General features: G+C 36.7%; 1 protein-coding gene across 2 annotated transcripts in view; it reads left to right on the top strand.

Moving 5' to 3' along the window:
* slf1 (SMC5-SMC6 complex localization factor 1) overlaps positions 1–14,790 on the top strand; it is a 42,670-nt gene that overhangs the window by 20,762 nt on the left and 7,118 nt on the right. For both annotated transcript variants that reach the window (XM_051110087.1, XM_051110086.1), the window contains 2 exons: positions 2,898–2,990; positions 4,331–4,513. In XM_051110087.1, coding sequence (XP_050966044.1) covers positions 2,898–2,990; positions 4,331–4,513 — 276 coding nt within the window. The remainder of the gene's footprint in view (positions 1–2,897; positions 2,991–4,330; positions 4,514–14,790) is intronic.

Raw genomic sequence — 14,790 nt, 5'->3', positions numbered from 1 at the left:
AAATGTTTAATCACTGGGTTTTAGGGCCTATTAGGGTGTGAAAAAAGGGCTGGTGCGAGCCAGAACTTGCCATGGTGCTGAGACACTCATTAAGTCATACTTTTATTGCATTCTGTTTCATTTCTTCATTATACCCTGCTAATTATTTTCGTTGATTTTGGATTGCAAGTCTTTGTGATCTTGCTTTCATGTACTTTGACACATGAGTTAAGGGTCTGTTGTTTCAAAGCCTGTTGTTCTTTCCTTGGAAACATAGAGAGGTTATTGTGAATATGTGCTATGTATTTATTTCATTGTGGTTTTTGAAGTTCTGTCATTGATTTAGCCTAGTCTGGCACATTCCATCAAATGTTGTCAGAACCTGTTTACACCTAATACTTATATCCATCTCTGCTGATCCGACGACTAGTGGTTTGCCAACACACTGCGTATCAGATGTGTTTTTGTGACCACTTGTGATCAGATTTTTTGTAGTAGAGGGTCTCTGGTTTTGTGACTTCAAACATCTGTCACACTATATTGTTGCCGCATGATGAAAATGAAAAAAAAAGAGAGAGAGAGACAAAAATGACACACTTCTTCCTAAACATACTTTCTTAAATGATATTTTAGTAAGTTAGGAGGTCTCATTTATTAGTAGAGAACATTTCAAATGAACTTCCAATGTGCACATGATCCTGCGATACTTTTTTTCCAGATTCTTTTTTTCAGAAATCTTTTCTAACAGTATACACTACTGTTCAAAGTTAGGGGTCAGTGAATTTTTATTCTTTCTTTTTCTGAAAGAAAATAGTACTTTTATTTAGCAAGAATGTGTTAAATGCTGTTCTTTGAAACTTTTTATTCATTAAACCTAAAAAAAAAAAAAAAAAAACAGATTCACAAAAAATTGATAAATCAGCATATTAGAAAGATTGTCATTGAAGACTGGAGTAATTGCTGATGAAAATTCATCATTGCATCACATGAATAAATTATGTTTTGAAGTAAATTAAAATAGAAACCATTATTTTATATTGTAATAACATTTTTACAGTATTGCTGTTTTTCTTTCTGTATTTTTGACCAAATAGTTGCAGCCTTGATGAGCATAAAAAACTTCTTTAAAAAAAACCTAAAAGTCTTACTGATCTTATGGTTCCTTTTTAATTAGCACACAACCAGCAAAGTTTAAAACTTTTTGTTTTAGCATAGTGATCCTTTAATGTTGTCCAAAACGTATTTTACGCTATGATACAATGTTTTCATATGTGACCGTGGACCACAAAACCAGTCATAAGTAGCACGGGTATATTTGTAGCAATAGCCAAAAATGCATTGTATGGTTCAAAACTAACGATTTTTCTTTTATGCCAAAAATCATTAGGATATTAAGTGAAGATCATGTTACATGAAAATATTTTGGAAATTTTCTACCGTAAATATATATAAAACTTAATTTCTGATTGGTAATATGCATTGCTAAGAACTTCATTTGGACAACTTTAAAGGTGATTTGGATTTTTTTTTGTACCCTCAGATTCCAGATTTTCAAATAGTTGTATCTCGGCCAAATATTGTCCTATCCTAACAAACCATACATAAATGGAAAGTTTATTCAGATGTATAAATCTCAGATGTATAAATCTCAATTTTAAAAAAATTAACCCTTCTTGAATAGCAAACAAAATATGCCGTTTTTTGTTTAACAACATTTTGTTTTTGCTCTTGGAGTCAAAAATGGGTATAAAAAGTCTCCAGTGTCTAAACCTTAATTCCACTACTTCCACATCTTTTTTTTAATATATATACCGTGACAGACGTCACTCTGCGTACACAAAGACTGACTAATCAGCCTTATCTGGTCATTTACGTTTTCTTCTAACCTAATTTTCTCTGTTTGATCTGGCTTAAAGGGGCTTCTTGAAAACGCAACCAACGTATTGATGTGAAAGAGGATGCAGCTTTTCCCTTTTTCCCTGCCACGAGAAGAAAGAAGACTGTCTGCTTTATTTCCCCCTCCTCGTCCCCGCTGCCTCTCTCCGCTTTGGCTCTTTTAGCACGGCGGGTTTTATCTAGCCGGCCAAGGCTGCAGAGAAATGGGCACCCTGGTGAGACCCAGTAAAGCATTTATTAGCAGCTTTGCACAGCGGCATTATAATGGCAGCCACAGAGGCACTCAAGTTTGGCCTTTTACTTTCTTGTGAAGTTCAGCCACACATGAAAAGGAAGCAGCCCACCCTCTAATATATTCCCGATTTGATATCGTATCGGGAGAGCGAGGGATGAAGGCTGCCTTACAAAGGGAGCAGGCAGAAGAAAAATGTAAATAAAAGTCCTTGGAGGCTTTTGTGTCTGGCTGTTGTAGTTTGCAAAAGTGAGAATCACGTGTTCCCATTCGTACTGCCCAGTGGAGCTTTTGAACTCTAGCTGTTTGAAAAATCCGTCAGAGGCTTTGTGTATGGGCTCTGTACCATAACTTTCCCCGGCTGAACAATACCAGACTGCCAGGAAGCCTTTTCCCACAATCGCCTTCAACTCCGGGTGCTAGTGTAAGTAAAGAATTCCCACTGTCCGGGAAAAAAGGGGAACAGCGACAAAGAGAGCGGATGAGCGCCTTTCTTCGCTCTCTCTCCGCTTCCTGTCCCTCTCCCCCCCAAAAAAAATCTCTAGCCTTTTTTTTTTCTTTTCAGGGTCAGCCCCTTTTATCCCTTTAATTTTTACATTTTCCATGTCGTTTCGGCGTGTGCGGGTTTACTCGTTTTTATGTCGTGCATGGGAAACACTAAAAAATAAGCGGTTATGGGACTCTGAGGGCAGTTGGCAGGACACACCCTGATTTTTGGATGTTGCCCACTTCTCTCTTTCACTTGCCCTTTCTCTCTCTCTCTCTTTCTCTCTTCTCCATCCATGTGTAGGCGAGACACTCCTTCATCGAGCCTGCAAGAGGAACCAGGTGGAGACGTTGCTTCGTATCCTCAGCGTGCCTGGAACGGACGTCAACATTAAAGGTAGGTTTTTATATTCCTCCCCTGCCCTCTGTAGAATCGTCCCATTGCTTCTATTTTACTTTTTTGCGTGCTGAACGGTTAATTCATACAAAGGAAAGCGTACGTCACACGTCTAACCTTTTGGATCAAATGTAAGGGTGTGTCTGGTGGGTTCGGACAATGTTTTAGGCTCGGTTTACTATCGTGGCGTCAAGCAAATTTCATGAGTGCTTTTCGCTTTCCAATCTTGTTTTGAAATCTCGTGGTTGTTTTAGCTATATACCTTGATTTAAAATTCCGCCTTCATTGTTTTATACAATGCTGTTTGTTTTCGTTCACTCAAAAGGGATTTCTTTCAAAATGGCATTGTTGAATAAGTATGTTTGTGCAATTGTTCTGACATACAGAATTGTTTACGATTGAGGCCTCTTTGCTAAAAAATATTCGTATTTAATTTTTTTTAATGTTACGTTGTTTTTGTAGTTTTCCTTCACTTAAAAAGGCTACAGTGAGAATCTTAAAAGGGAATTTAATGATGATTATTAGCAAATAATTAAATTTTAAAATCAGTATGTTTGTGCTATGTTATGATGTACAGAAATGCTTGCAATTGAGGCCTCTTTGCCATTTTTTCCCCCAGATTTTACACTATTTTTGTGGTTTTTTTCACTCTAAAAGACTACAGTGAGAATCTTAAAATGGGATTTGTTTGAAAATGACTAGCGAACAATTGCATTTTAGATTCAGTATGTTTGTGCTGCTATTTTACAACGTGCAGAAATGTTTGCGATTAAGGCCTCTTTGTTTTAACACCACAAAACTGCATTGGGAGTCTTAAGATGGGATTTATATGAAAACTACTAGCATACAATTGGATTTTACAGTCAGTTTGTGTGCACAATTATGGTATTACATACAGAAATGTTTACGATTGAGGCCTCGTTGCTAACAAAAAAAAAAATCAAATAATTGACATTTTATTTATTCCTATTGTTATCCTAACTCTAATTCAATGAAACTGTTTCATATTTAATAATATACTAGACATTACATTTCCCTTTTTTTATAATTAGCTTCCTGTTACTATAACATTGTAATAGCGAATGTAGCTGTTTTTTAATTTTAGAAAAACACTACAAAGAGAAACACCGTACCTTGAGGCTGTGACATTGAATTTGAGTTCTTATCAATAAACATATTATATAGCACAATTTAAAATGCCTATTATGCAAGTGCAAATTACACCAATTTATATGATTTCTGGCATCAGTAGTTGGGTTTTTTGTAAAGCAAGTAAGCTTAACCTTGTATGTATGTAGACACCGAAATCATCACTGTATATTTTGCGTCATTGTTTGTAGATCACGCTGGCTGGACGCCCCTTCATGAAGCCTGTAACCATGGAAGTGCAGAGTGTGTCCAGGCCCTGCTTCAGCACTGCCCGAACCTGCAGCTGGCCAGTCAGGTCGAGGGAGTCAGTCCGCTACACGACGCCCTGCAGAACCAACACACGCACATCGCCAAGATGCTGTTGCAGCGCGGCGGTGAGTGCCCGACATACACGTATACACAGTCTGAGATCAGACCTTCACATAATAACGCATTCAAACACATATATGCACACACTCAATGCATGAAGATTCATACTTTGAATACAGATCTTCACATGAGAGGGCTGAAAGCATGAGAGCGCACAGTCGCATAAACGTAAACCCTTCAACGGCAACTTTAAAGAAGCTGTTGAATTTCAAAAAAGTGATGAGTTCACTTGTTCCTCCTGGTTCGGGTCTCTCACGAGTCTCTTATCCAGTCACAATCAAACAGGCCCTTCTATGGGATCCTGACTCGTATTGAATACCGTATTATACCATGTCACTTCAAAACATGTTCAGATTCTGATTCCTTTGAGAACGGTGCTGAATTTATTGAGTCATATGGAAGTGCCTCTCTTACTGGAATAAATAAGGCGAAAACAGTTTCTGTTTCCATGTGTGATGTCAGTATAAACAAACTGATGAGCGAATGCGGCAGAAAGTCATATTACAGCGGCATTACATGTGTAAACAAACAAGTGCTTTGTAGAAATCTGTTAAATCCAGGCCTCTCCTGTGGCTTAACAGTCGCGATCTAGCACGCACACACACATAGTGTCGCCTTCTGCCGTTCAGGGTTCAAGCTTTTTTACGTTCTTTCCTCTATAAAAACCATCCATCTACAGGAATAACCCATTGGCGTGAATGACGCTGTTAGCATCCTCCTGAAGAGATTAGACAAGTCAGGTCTGCGGCTCTCGTGAAATTCACATGCTGGTTTTTCATGGGGGAAATCTGTCAGAACAGAAATGTTTTGGCGCGCCTGGCTGTTTGCGTGCCACATGCAATCGATGTTTGCGAGCTTTGAAGCGAGCGCGACATGTGTCAATGCGGTAAGCGCGGGATGGCTTGACGACGGGGAGGGACTAGAGGAGAGACAAAATGAGACGGGCTCCTGGTTTCCCACACGCCTTACTGTCACTCTCTCTCTCTCTCTCGCTCGCTTCTCCATTTTGACTAATTATAGTTAATTTGATTCTGCTCCCCTATTAACTCATGTAGATATTCTGGCCTCAAAAAGTAAATTAGATTGGGATTGTTTGGTCCCGGTGAGAATGTGTTTTCTTTTTTTTTCATTTCTCTTCTTGCTGACTGAGATTGGCCCTACACCAATGCATGAAAAGAGGTCAAGAAAAGATGCTTTTTTTTTCATTAAATTAGAATTGTGATGTGTCTGGGAAACAGACAGCTGAGGAAGATTCCTTGTAACACACGGAGGTGCACACACACTCAACCTGCGGACAGATCCCTGCTATTTGGCATTTTATTCACAGATGAGTTTGGGTACTTAACTTATAACATGTTCATCAGCTGTTTTAATTCAGTTTTTTTTTTTTTTTAATACAAAATCAAGATTTTAGCTTAAAATATACATTTACATCTATGTGTCATTTATATTTTATATCATTTATATTTTATATTTTATTTTATCTTTTTTTAATTGTAATTCACCATTTTTAATTTTTCTTTTTAATTTCTAATGGTCCTTCTGTGTAACTAATTATTTAACAAAAAAAACAAAAGACAAAAATAAAACAAACAAAAAAAAAATAGATGGAAGTCATTGGGGACCAGAAATTAGTTGTTCTAGTAATCTTCTTTTATGTTCAACAGCAGAAGGAGAAAAAAAAACATATAGATTGGGAACAACTTAAGGTTGGGAAACCAATACTTTTAAAAAGCAAGGGAACCCTTATCAATAATTAAAGTATTAATAAATAAGTACCTGTTTACATAAGATGCCTAGAATTTAATTTTTTTTTTTCCTTTTATGAAACGGGTTCACAAATTCGCTCATTATCAAATGGTCATTATTACTGAATACTAGGGATGTAACAATATCAAAATCTCACGATACGATAATATCATGTTATGAAAGCCACGGTCTGATATTTATTGCGATATTTAAAAAAAAAAGACCAATAAAGAATTGGAAAAAAGTCAGTGTACCTTAACTTTAAAGGGGGACCCTCTTTTTATTTGTGGTATACTGTCTCAGTTGGGGCTGGGCGATATATTGAATATTAGCGATAATATTGCAATAATTTTGATGACGATGTAAAAGTAAAAAAAAAAATATTGTGAATATTGAATACTTCAAACTCAAGCATACTTTCCCAAAAGAACGTGCCAAACGTCCAATATTACATCCCCTTATGTATTAGCCTGCAAGAGATGTGAATGCAGTTGCCAGATATTAAGAGTTCAAATTCCCGAATCAGAGCTTCGCTGTTACAAGGATTCATTTTCTGCTGGTATTTTGCTTATTTTAAGCAACTATGTGCACAAGCTCGCTCTTCATTGCAGAAGCACCGACGATGATTTGAAAACACTGACATACAAGCTGGAGTTTAGCGATTAAAAATGAAAGTGTCACTCAACCAGCGGTGCATTTCTCAAAAGCATCGTTAGCCAACTATGGTCGCAAGTTCCATCGTTACCAACATAGTTCAACGATTCAGTGTTTCCCGAAACCATAGTTCAAACGAACATTTGCAAACAGCGTCAGCGAAATGACAGGGAACAAAAAATAGTAAATGAGCCATCACATGCCATGTTCAATATAGCTGCATTTTAGAGATCTCTAATCAGTTAAATAGCAGAAGTTATTACTCGGTGACGTCATTAACAATGGCCCTACATTGTTGAACTAATGTGCTTCAAACGACGGAGATGCGACCATGTTTGGGAAACAGTCGTGACTAGCTAGTTAGTTTCCACAACAATGCATGGTACTATGGAGGTTAATGAACGAGTTTCATCGTTGTACGGGAAACACACCCCAGTCTGTGTTCTGTCATGAGACCTCGACTGTATTATTTGCGTCTGTGATCGCTGAATAAATGCACTTACTCAACCGCTGTTGTTTGAAGAGTAGATCAGTGGTCCTCACTATTTTTTTCACGAGAGATGCACTTGTAAGTCAATAGGAGAGCCACTTTTACCGCAAAATATCTAAAGTTATATCCAGTCATAAATAGCATGTCTGCTTTTCAGTCTGTCACCCCTAAACATGCAATATGCAAAAGTAAAAGTAATTTAAAACTATGTTTAAAGTTATTTATGTAAAGTTATTCTACATTAGCCAATCATTAGCCCGTCTTTTCCCCCGCTTCTCCCAAAACTGCTTATACAACTGTTTCAGCTATTAAAATATTTTGTATGTAATGGCAAAGTGATTATATTTAGTTTCGTTTTTTTGTTAAGTTAATTTAAAAAACCTTTGGAGCATTTTTTGTTTGTTAAATGTAAGTTTTTGTTTTTTAAAGTAACGGCCAAGCGGCCAGTGGAAGACTGATGATAGTCTCTTTGATCAATTTTGCCTTCTGAAATCATCACGACTTGCCTAAAATAAAATCTATAGATACAGGCCTAAAGGAGTTCAAGTATAAAACAATGTTAGTTTCAACGTTAAACTAAGATAAATATGCGCTATTAGGCGCATATCCAATCGTGTGTGTGGGGAGTGGAAGCTAAAGCTCTTTGCAGGGAATGGAGGCGTCAGCACGCGCACTCTGTTTTTTTCAGTGGAAACAATTTCAAATATTCTGTCATTTTTACTCATAAAGGTAAGAGTAATATGTCATTTGGAACTGTAAAGGGTCTACTTTTATTGTGTGCACTCACAATGTCACTAAAACGTTGCAAACGGTGCTTTTATAAAATAAAGAAAACAAAGATGATGCGCTTTCTGTTGTCTCAACAGGAGCGCTTCACAAAAGTGAACCGAAACATACCTCACAGACATGATACATATATCTATAAGAAAGCTTATAATCTATAAGAAACTCTTTCATTATGTAGTCTGTAAAGATGCGTTTCTGTCTAAAGGCGCGTCCAAAGAGGAGATGGCGAGTCAGGATCAGCAACTTCATCCTTGCGACAATAGAAAACACTAGTTTAATAATAATTCAAATATCTCCTTACGATTCCCCCCGACACATTCATGGTAATTACTTTTGCAGGTGCTTTGTAGCAAGTTTCAGCCTATTGCGTGCGAGGACTGTTCCAGCACCGCAATGCTCGCGTCCGGTGTAGACGGTGCGAGTTTTTTAATGAGTTATGTTACAGCCCTGCTTGTTTTTAACATTTTTATTAAAAATCTCTGTATTGGACATATCATCGTATTATTTAATGCCATACGAGCCACAAATTAGAGCTTGGCGAGCCGCATGAGGCTCGCGAGCCGCGCAATTAGTAACACTGGAATAGAGAAACATAGGCTATTGCAGTTTGGAATTACTATTAGGAATTTCACTGTTCTTAGGTAAAAACTTGCAAAAATACTTATCCCAGTTTAATTATTTCCCCCAGTTGCACAGTGTAAATTGTGAATTGCATGCACTAAAAAAGTTGACAGAATACACTTTCTGTACTTGTTTTGCACTACTTCAGTTACATATACATGTTCATTTAATAAAACTAAACACTAAACATTTTGTATTTGTAACAATAGCTGTTTTATCTAAATTGTTTTTTTTTTTTTTTTTTGTTTTTTTTTAATGGGGGCAAAAGAAAATCATGTTTTTTAAACTATTTTAAAAGCAAATGCAAACATATTGAGATATATATAGAATATCGTAAAAATTTTGACAATATCGAGATATCCATTTTTTTTTTTTTTTTTTTTTTTTTTATATATCGCCCAGCCCTAGTCTCAGTCTAATTTACATTCACACTGGTGTTTTAGGAAGCCAAACAAATTAGAATATAATAATAATAATAATAACAACAATGACAGTAATAGCCATATACTGTAAAACAGTTGCACTACAAAAAAAATGAAATTGAATATTTCATAGGTATGTTATTTTTGCTTTATACCACAGAAGGGAAATTACAATACTTCTTTCCTAATTTCTACACTTGAAAGAGATATTTTGAATTAGGACTGCAGTAACATTACCCATTCAAACCGCTAGCTGTCACTAACTCATACTGCACTTTTAAGCTTTTATTTTGATGGAAATGGCAGGAGAGCTTTTGTTTCGACAGCAAACTCCAGCTTCAGTAAAAACGCGTTACAAAAATGCGGCTCACTACAAATCTAGTGAAATGCTGTAATGATCTGCTGCGAAAAAATAAAGCATAACTTGTGGCCATTGCGTTCCCAAACACGCGCTAAACTCATAGTACATGCAATAAACTGTGAACGGAGACGTTCTGAGGCATGGAAAACACCGGATCATGAGCTGATCGCCTGAACGAAGTTGCACGGTTTACTTTGACACCCGCAACGAAAACAGACTTGATGAAGGGATTAACATTAAGCCATATTGCGCTTTCGGTTTTAGTTTGTTTGACAGAGTGGCCCAAAACACAACTTTAAAGACATTTTATGTTAGAAATTTAAGTAATAATAAGAAATTTAAATATTTTTTAAAAATGACAATTTTTGCCCAAAACACCTATAGTTTCATATCGTCATGTGACTATGATAATATCGTTACATCTCTACTGAATACAGAAAATGATTTCATAAAACAAACAGAAATAACAAAAAAGATTCAGACCAAATGTTGGTGTTGAAGTATGTGCTTTCTGCACGACATGTTGGCGTACGTACAGAATAAAAAGGGGAGACGTGTGTACGTGAAAGAAGTAAACGTTCACCTCGCTTTCACTGTTGCTCTCTGCTTCCAAGGTCGTACAACTCTTACACTGCAAAACACTGCTTTCTCAATCCCAGCATTCTTAGAATGAAATGATAACGAATGTTAGTGGATGGGTGGGTGAGGGGGTGAAAGACAAGACCCTCCTTCTCCTGCCCGTGGGCGCTGGCAGGCTATCCGTGCCATGGCCGAGGGCAGGGACGGGTGTCATCAGCTTGCCTAGCCCAAGGCTGCCAGCTCAAACCTCCCCCCAACACACACACACACACTTAGTAAGCGTGGTGGAGCGTAATTTCACTCAGCCATTTCCTGATTGGTATTGCGTGCGGCTTCCAGCACCCAGCAGCTTGTATCCAAAGAAGAGCAGAGCGAATAACGGCCATGAAAGAGCCTTCGAGTTACTGCCATGGCCTTCGAATCTTAATGGCTTGATGGTTGCTGTGAATACAGCTCTGTTTTCAGGACTGGAATGGATTAAGGCTTGCTGGCATGACTCAGGCTCTCTTGTACGAGGGTCAGCATCTAACAGATTGTTCTGCTCAGTTCTATTCACAATGTACAAAAAAGAACTGTCACTTAAAACCCAATTGAGGATTCCTGTAAATGCACAGCATAGCCTATGATGAGATCCTGATGCAGCTCTGATGTCATTTATGTAGCCATTGAGAGCATTTCAGAATGTCTTAGCACTTTCACTTTAATGACATCTGAAATATTTCTTAGGCCCCACCACTGATCTATAATAGAGAACATTATATATAGATCAGTGGGCCCCACTTTATATTAGGTGGCCTTAACGACTTTGTACTTACATTTAAATTTGTCATTTGATACAATGTACTTATTTTGTACATACATGTTTTTACATTGTACTTATATTAAAAAAAAATCTGCATGTAATTACATCTGTAATTAATTTCTGTAATTACATTTATAGTTACACTGTTAACCCTTAAACCTACACATACCATTAAACCTGTCCCTAACCTTATTTGTATCCCACCTCAATAGCAGCAAAAGTGTTTTACAATACAATATGAGCACAATAAGTACATTGTACTTTACTTTTAATGTAAGTGCACTGTAGTTAAGGCCACCTAATACAAATCGGACCATTTCTTAATTATTTGCATCTTTTATTGTTTGTTAGTTTGTTTTAATTTGTTCAGAATCCGAAAACCTTGTATATTTGCATGTTTAAATTACATTTTCAAGTAGTATCATAGACATTTTGAGTTCACTGTAGGTAAACTTGTGGCCATTCGATACTACAGCCATTGATGGACAATTTTTCGATATTATATGTACACCAAGAACATTACATCAAAATTGTTTATTAATTAATATCCCTGTTCATATTATTCATGATTCAGAGAAATGTTCCAGTGTTTTCTATAAGCAAAGTATGCCATCTTTCATTCTACAGTACCACATCTCCGAAGCCATTTGTGTGGGGAAAAATAATAAGCTGCCCAGTTTTCCTGATAAATTTCCAACAAATCCTGATAGATGAAATCAAGTCCCATTCAGGGTCAAAAATTAACTTTTCTGTTAAGGGGCAATATTTGCTCCCTTGAACTGATTTCCAGAGGCATTTTTTTTACATTCATAAGGGAAATTTTTTTTTTACTCACTTACTTTAATCAATATTTTAAAGTGTTGTCAATAACAAATCTAATCTAAATCTTAAAATCTAAATTATACATGAAAATAACAGCTCATAAGGATGCAATATTATGAAATCATTGATGTAGATTATTACTTTTTATATTGTAATAATGATTATTAATATCAATATAGAAAACAATATAAAAACGTTTTTGTTTTGGTCTGCATTTTGGGCACGTCACATACTGGCTTCATAGACAAACATGTCAGTTCATGACGTTAGTCTAGTCTAGCGAAAGTTATGCAAAAACTCCCATTATAATCACTGAAACTAAGAAATTAATCTTTTATTTACCTCGTATCTGTACTGTGTTGTTTATGATGAGGGAATTTGTGAGCGCACACACTCAACAACTTCCAATCTAAGCACCACTGATTGGCCAATGCGTTCCTAATTTCAACAGAAGTGCGTTTGATTGGTTATAAGGCTCAACACTCTACAAAACAGTGTGTAAAAGCAAGTAATTCCGCAAGCTGACACTTTTCATTCATTTTTACATTTCATTTTAATCACGACAGCCGTTTAATAGTGCAGAAAAACATTCTTCGAAATATTTATGTTCCACATGCAGTTTTGAATGGCATGGGGTGAGTAGATGATTACTAAATGTGTATTCTTCAGTGAACTAACCATTTAAAATGGTTGCAAACACAAATTTACCATTGTCTGTGAATGCTTTTTTTGTTTGTAAAAAGTAGTTTTACAGTATGTTTTACCAAAACAGTCTTGTTTAGTAAACCTATAATCCACATCATTGTACTTCTCCAGCATTGTCTCATGACTTTGTGAAGCTCTCAGAAGCATTGTTGTCTCCAAAATTTGACCATACATCAATCATTTCTCGACTATGTTTCCTACCCGTCATCGATAGTATAGACAGTAACTCAGAGTAACAAAAGAGCCATGATTTCTTTTGTTGTGGTATTAGAGTATAAAACACTTAAAGGCTTAGAGCTCCTCTACGCTGTCGCTCCAGCACAGTATTGACAAACGATGGCTCAATGTCTTCGTTAATAAGGCTGAGTTCAAACGCAGTTGTTCTCCTTTTCTTCCTCTCTGTGTACATTAATAGGAGTATTTCCCCTTCGCATTTTGCATTGAAACCGCGTTAGATTAAAGCTCTGGCAAAGCTCTCGATTTAGTCATTACACAACTCCTCATGCTCTGTTTGTTTGTTTGTTTGTGCTAGTCACACCAAATACATTAATCAGCTTCTCTTCTCAGACTTCTCTCCCTCCATCCCTGTTTTTCTTTCCTTCAGTCTCTCTCTCCCTCTGATTGCGAGTGCCTTTGAGCTTCCTCTGCATAATTTTTCTCCTATTAAAATGCATAATTAACCAAGTCACTTCCTCACACTGAGCTCACCAGGCCTTCAGCTGTGCCACTGTTAGGATCAATACCGAATGTTTGACTCTGTGTCTGAATTTGGTCTGTGTTTGAGTTCCACCAAACTTGCAGTATGCTTTCTTCTTTACGAAAGGTACAGATTCTCTCTTTGAAATATTTACTAGAATACTTGCACAGCAATGACAACAGCCACAACCACGACAAACAGCAGGACATTTTGTCAGCTGTATTGGTTTCAGTTTTTGCGGCGTTGTGCTGGGTAGCCCTGCCAATAGCGAAATGTCATCGGTTTGAAATCTTGCTGCATATAACCACAAATTAAACATCAAATACCTACTGATTGGATTTCGAATTTGGATAATAAAATTACTTAGTAAAACTACTCACCCCAGTCTAGTCATGTAATGCCTGTGGTTAGTACACAGTGTAACTCACAAGCTTTTGGGAGAATGTGCACATCCAGATGAATTAGACACAGCTGCAAGACAAAAAGAGATGTCTACATACTGATATTAAAGGTGGAAAAAAAGTTTGGTTTCTAAGTTTGGTGCATTAATATCAATATGCAAACTTTTTAACTCAAGATTCCCATTAATAGTTTTATTAATACTTCAGTTGTTTGTGTGCAGTCTTATATAGCCTGTTATAGCCTCATATAGCCTAGACTGTTTATTATTGGCTATTGGCATGTATTTTCTGCTCATTCTGCCCAAGAACACCCATTTGGACAGGAAGGACCCTTTTGATGCAGTCAGTCATAACATGCCACATGCATGCCACAACAAAAGCAGCACAGAACAACCTTATTTACTCTAAACTGGCATTCTATCCATGGACAATTGCAAAACACTAAAAAAAAAAAAAAAAGATGTGGTGGAAATGTATAGTCTTATATAGAATGTATAGACTTTGAAATAAGATACTCAGTTCATCGTAAAGACTCTGAAAACACTATATTTCTCGATTGTAATCGATTCTCAATTTTACGATACGATTTTGATTCTTAAATCCCAAGAATCGATAAGTCTTGCCTGTTTTCAGTTAATGAACGAAACATTGTAGCGCACCTCCCATCCAATTAATCGCAATAAGCTTTGTGCTTTGTTACCTTTGATATGAAACAAAGTCTCAGATTTCAAATTCTGTCCATTTTATTACAGTATTCAAGCATAAATGCCATTTTGGCACTGTTTAATGTGGAGTGACAGATCGCTGTAGCGCATCAGTTCAAGAGAAGCGGCAATGTGAAGTGCATGTGAACTGATCGTATTATCCGGTTTACGAAATAAACATGAATGAACATCCGAAAGGTATGTTAAAAGAAAGAGTACAACTTATCGAAATCCTAAATTTTGCCAAATATATTTCTGTCATAACAACTCTCGGAGGTATTAGCATGGTAATGTACATGACAATATTAATGTATTTGGTCTTGGCGGAATAGAGCAGAGCAAATACAGAGACTTGCTTCCACAAATACATCCTCAACATGCTGCTGTGAGCATGTAAGAAATACTGCTTTTGCACTTATAAAATACATAAAATAACCTCCATATAGCGTAAATTAATCACCTGATCTGTACAGGTGGAGCTGGGGATGG

This window comes from Labeo rohita, chromosome 5, assembly GCF_022985175.1.
Source record: "Labeo rohita strain BAU-BD-2019 chromosome 5, IGBB_LRoh.1.0, whole genome shotgun sequence".
In the NCBI taxonomy this organism is placed as follows: Eukaryota; Metazoa; Chordata; class Actinopteri; order Cypriniformes; family Cyprinidae; genus Labeo; species Labeo rohita.
Note: the sequence above shows the minus strand (reverse complement) of the source record. Positions and strands in the feature narration are given on the sequence as shown.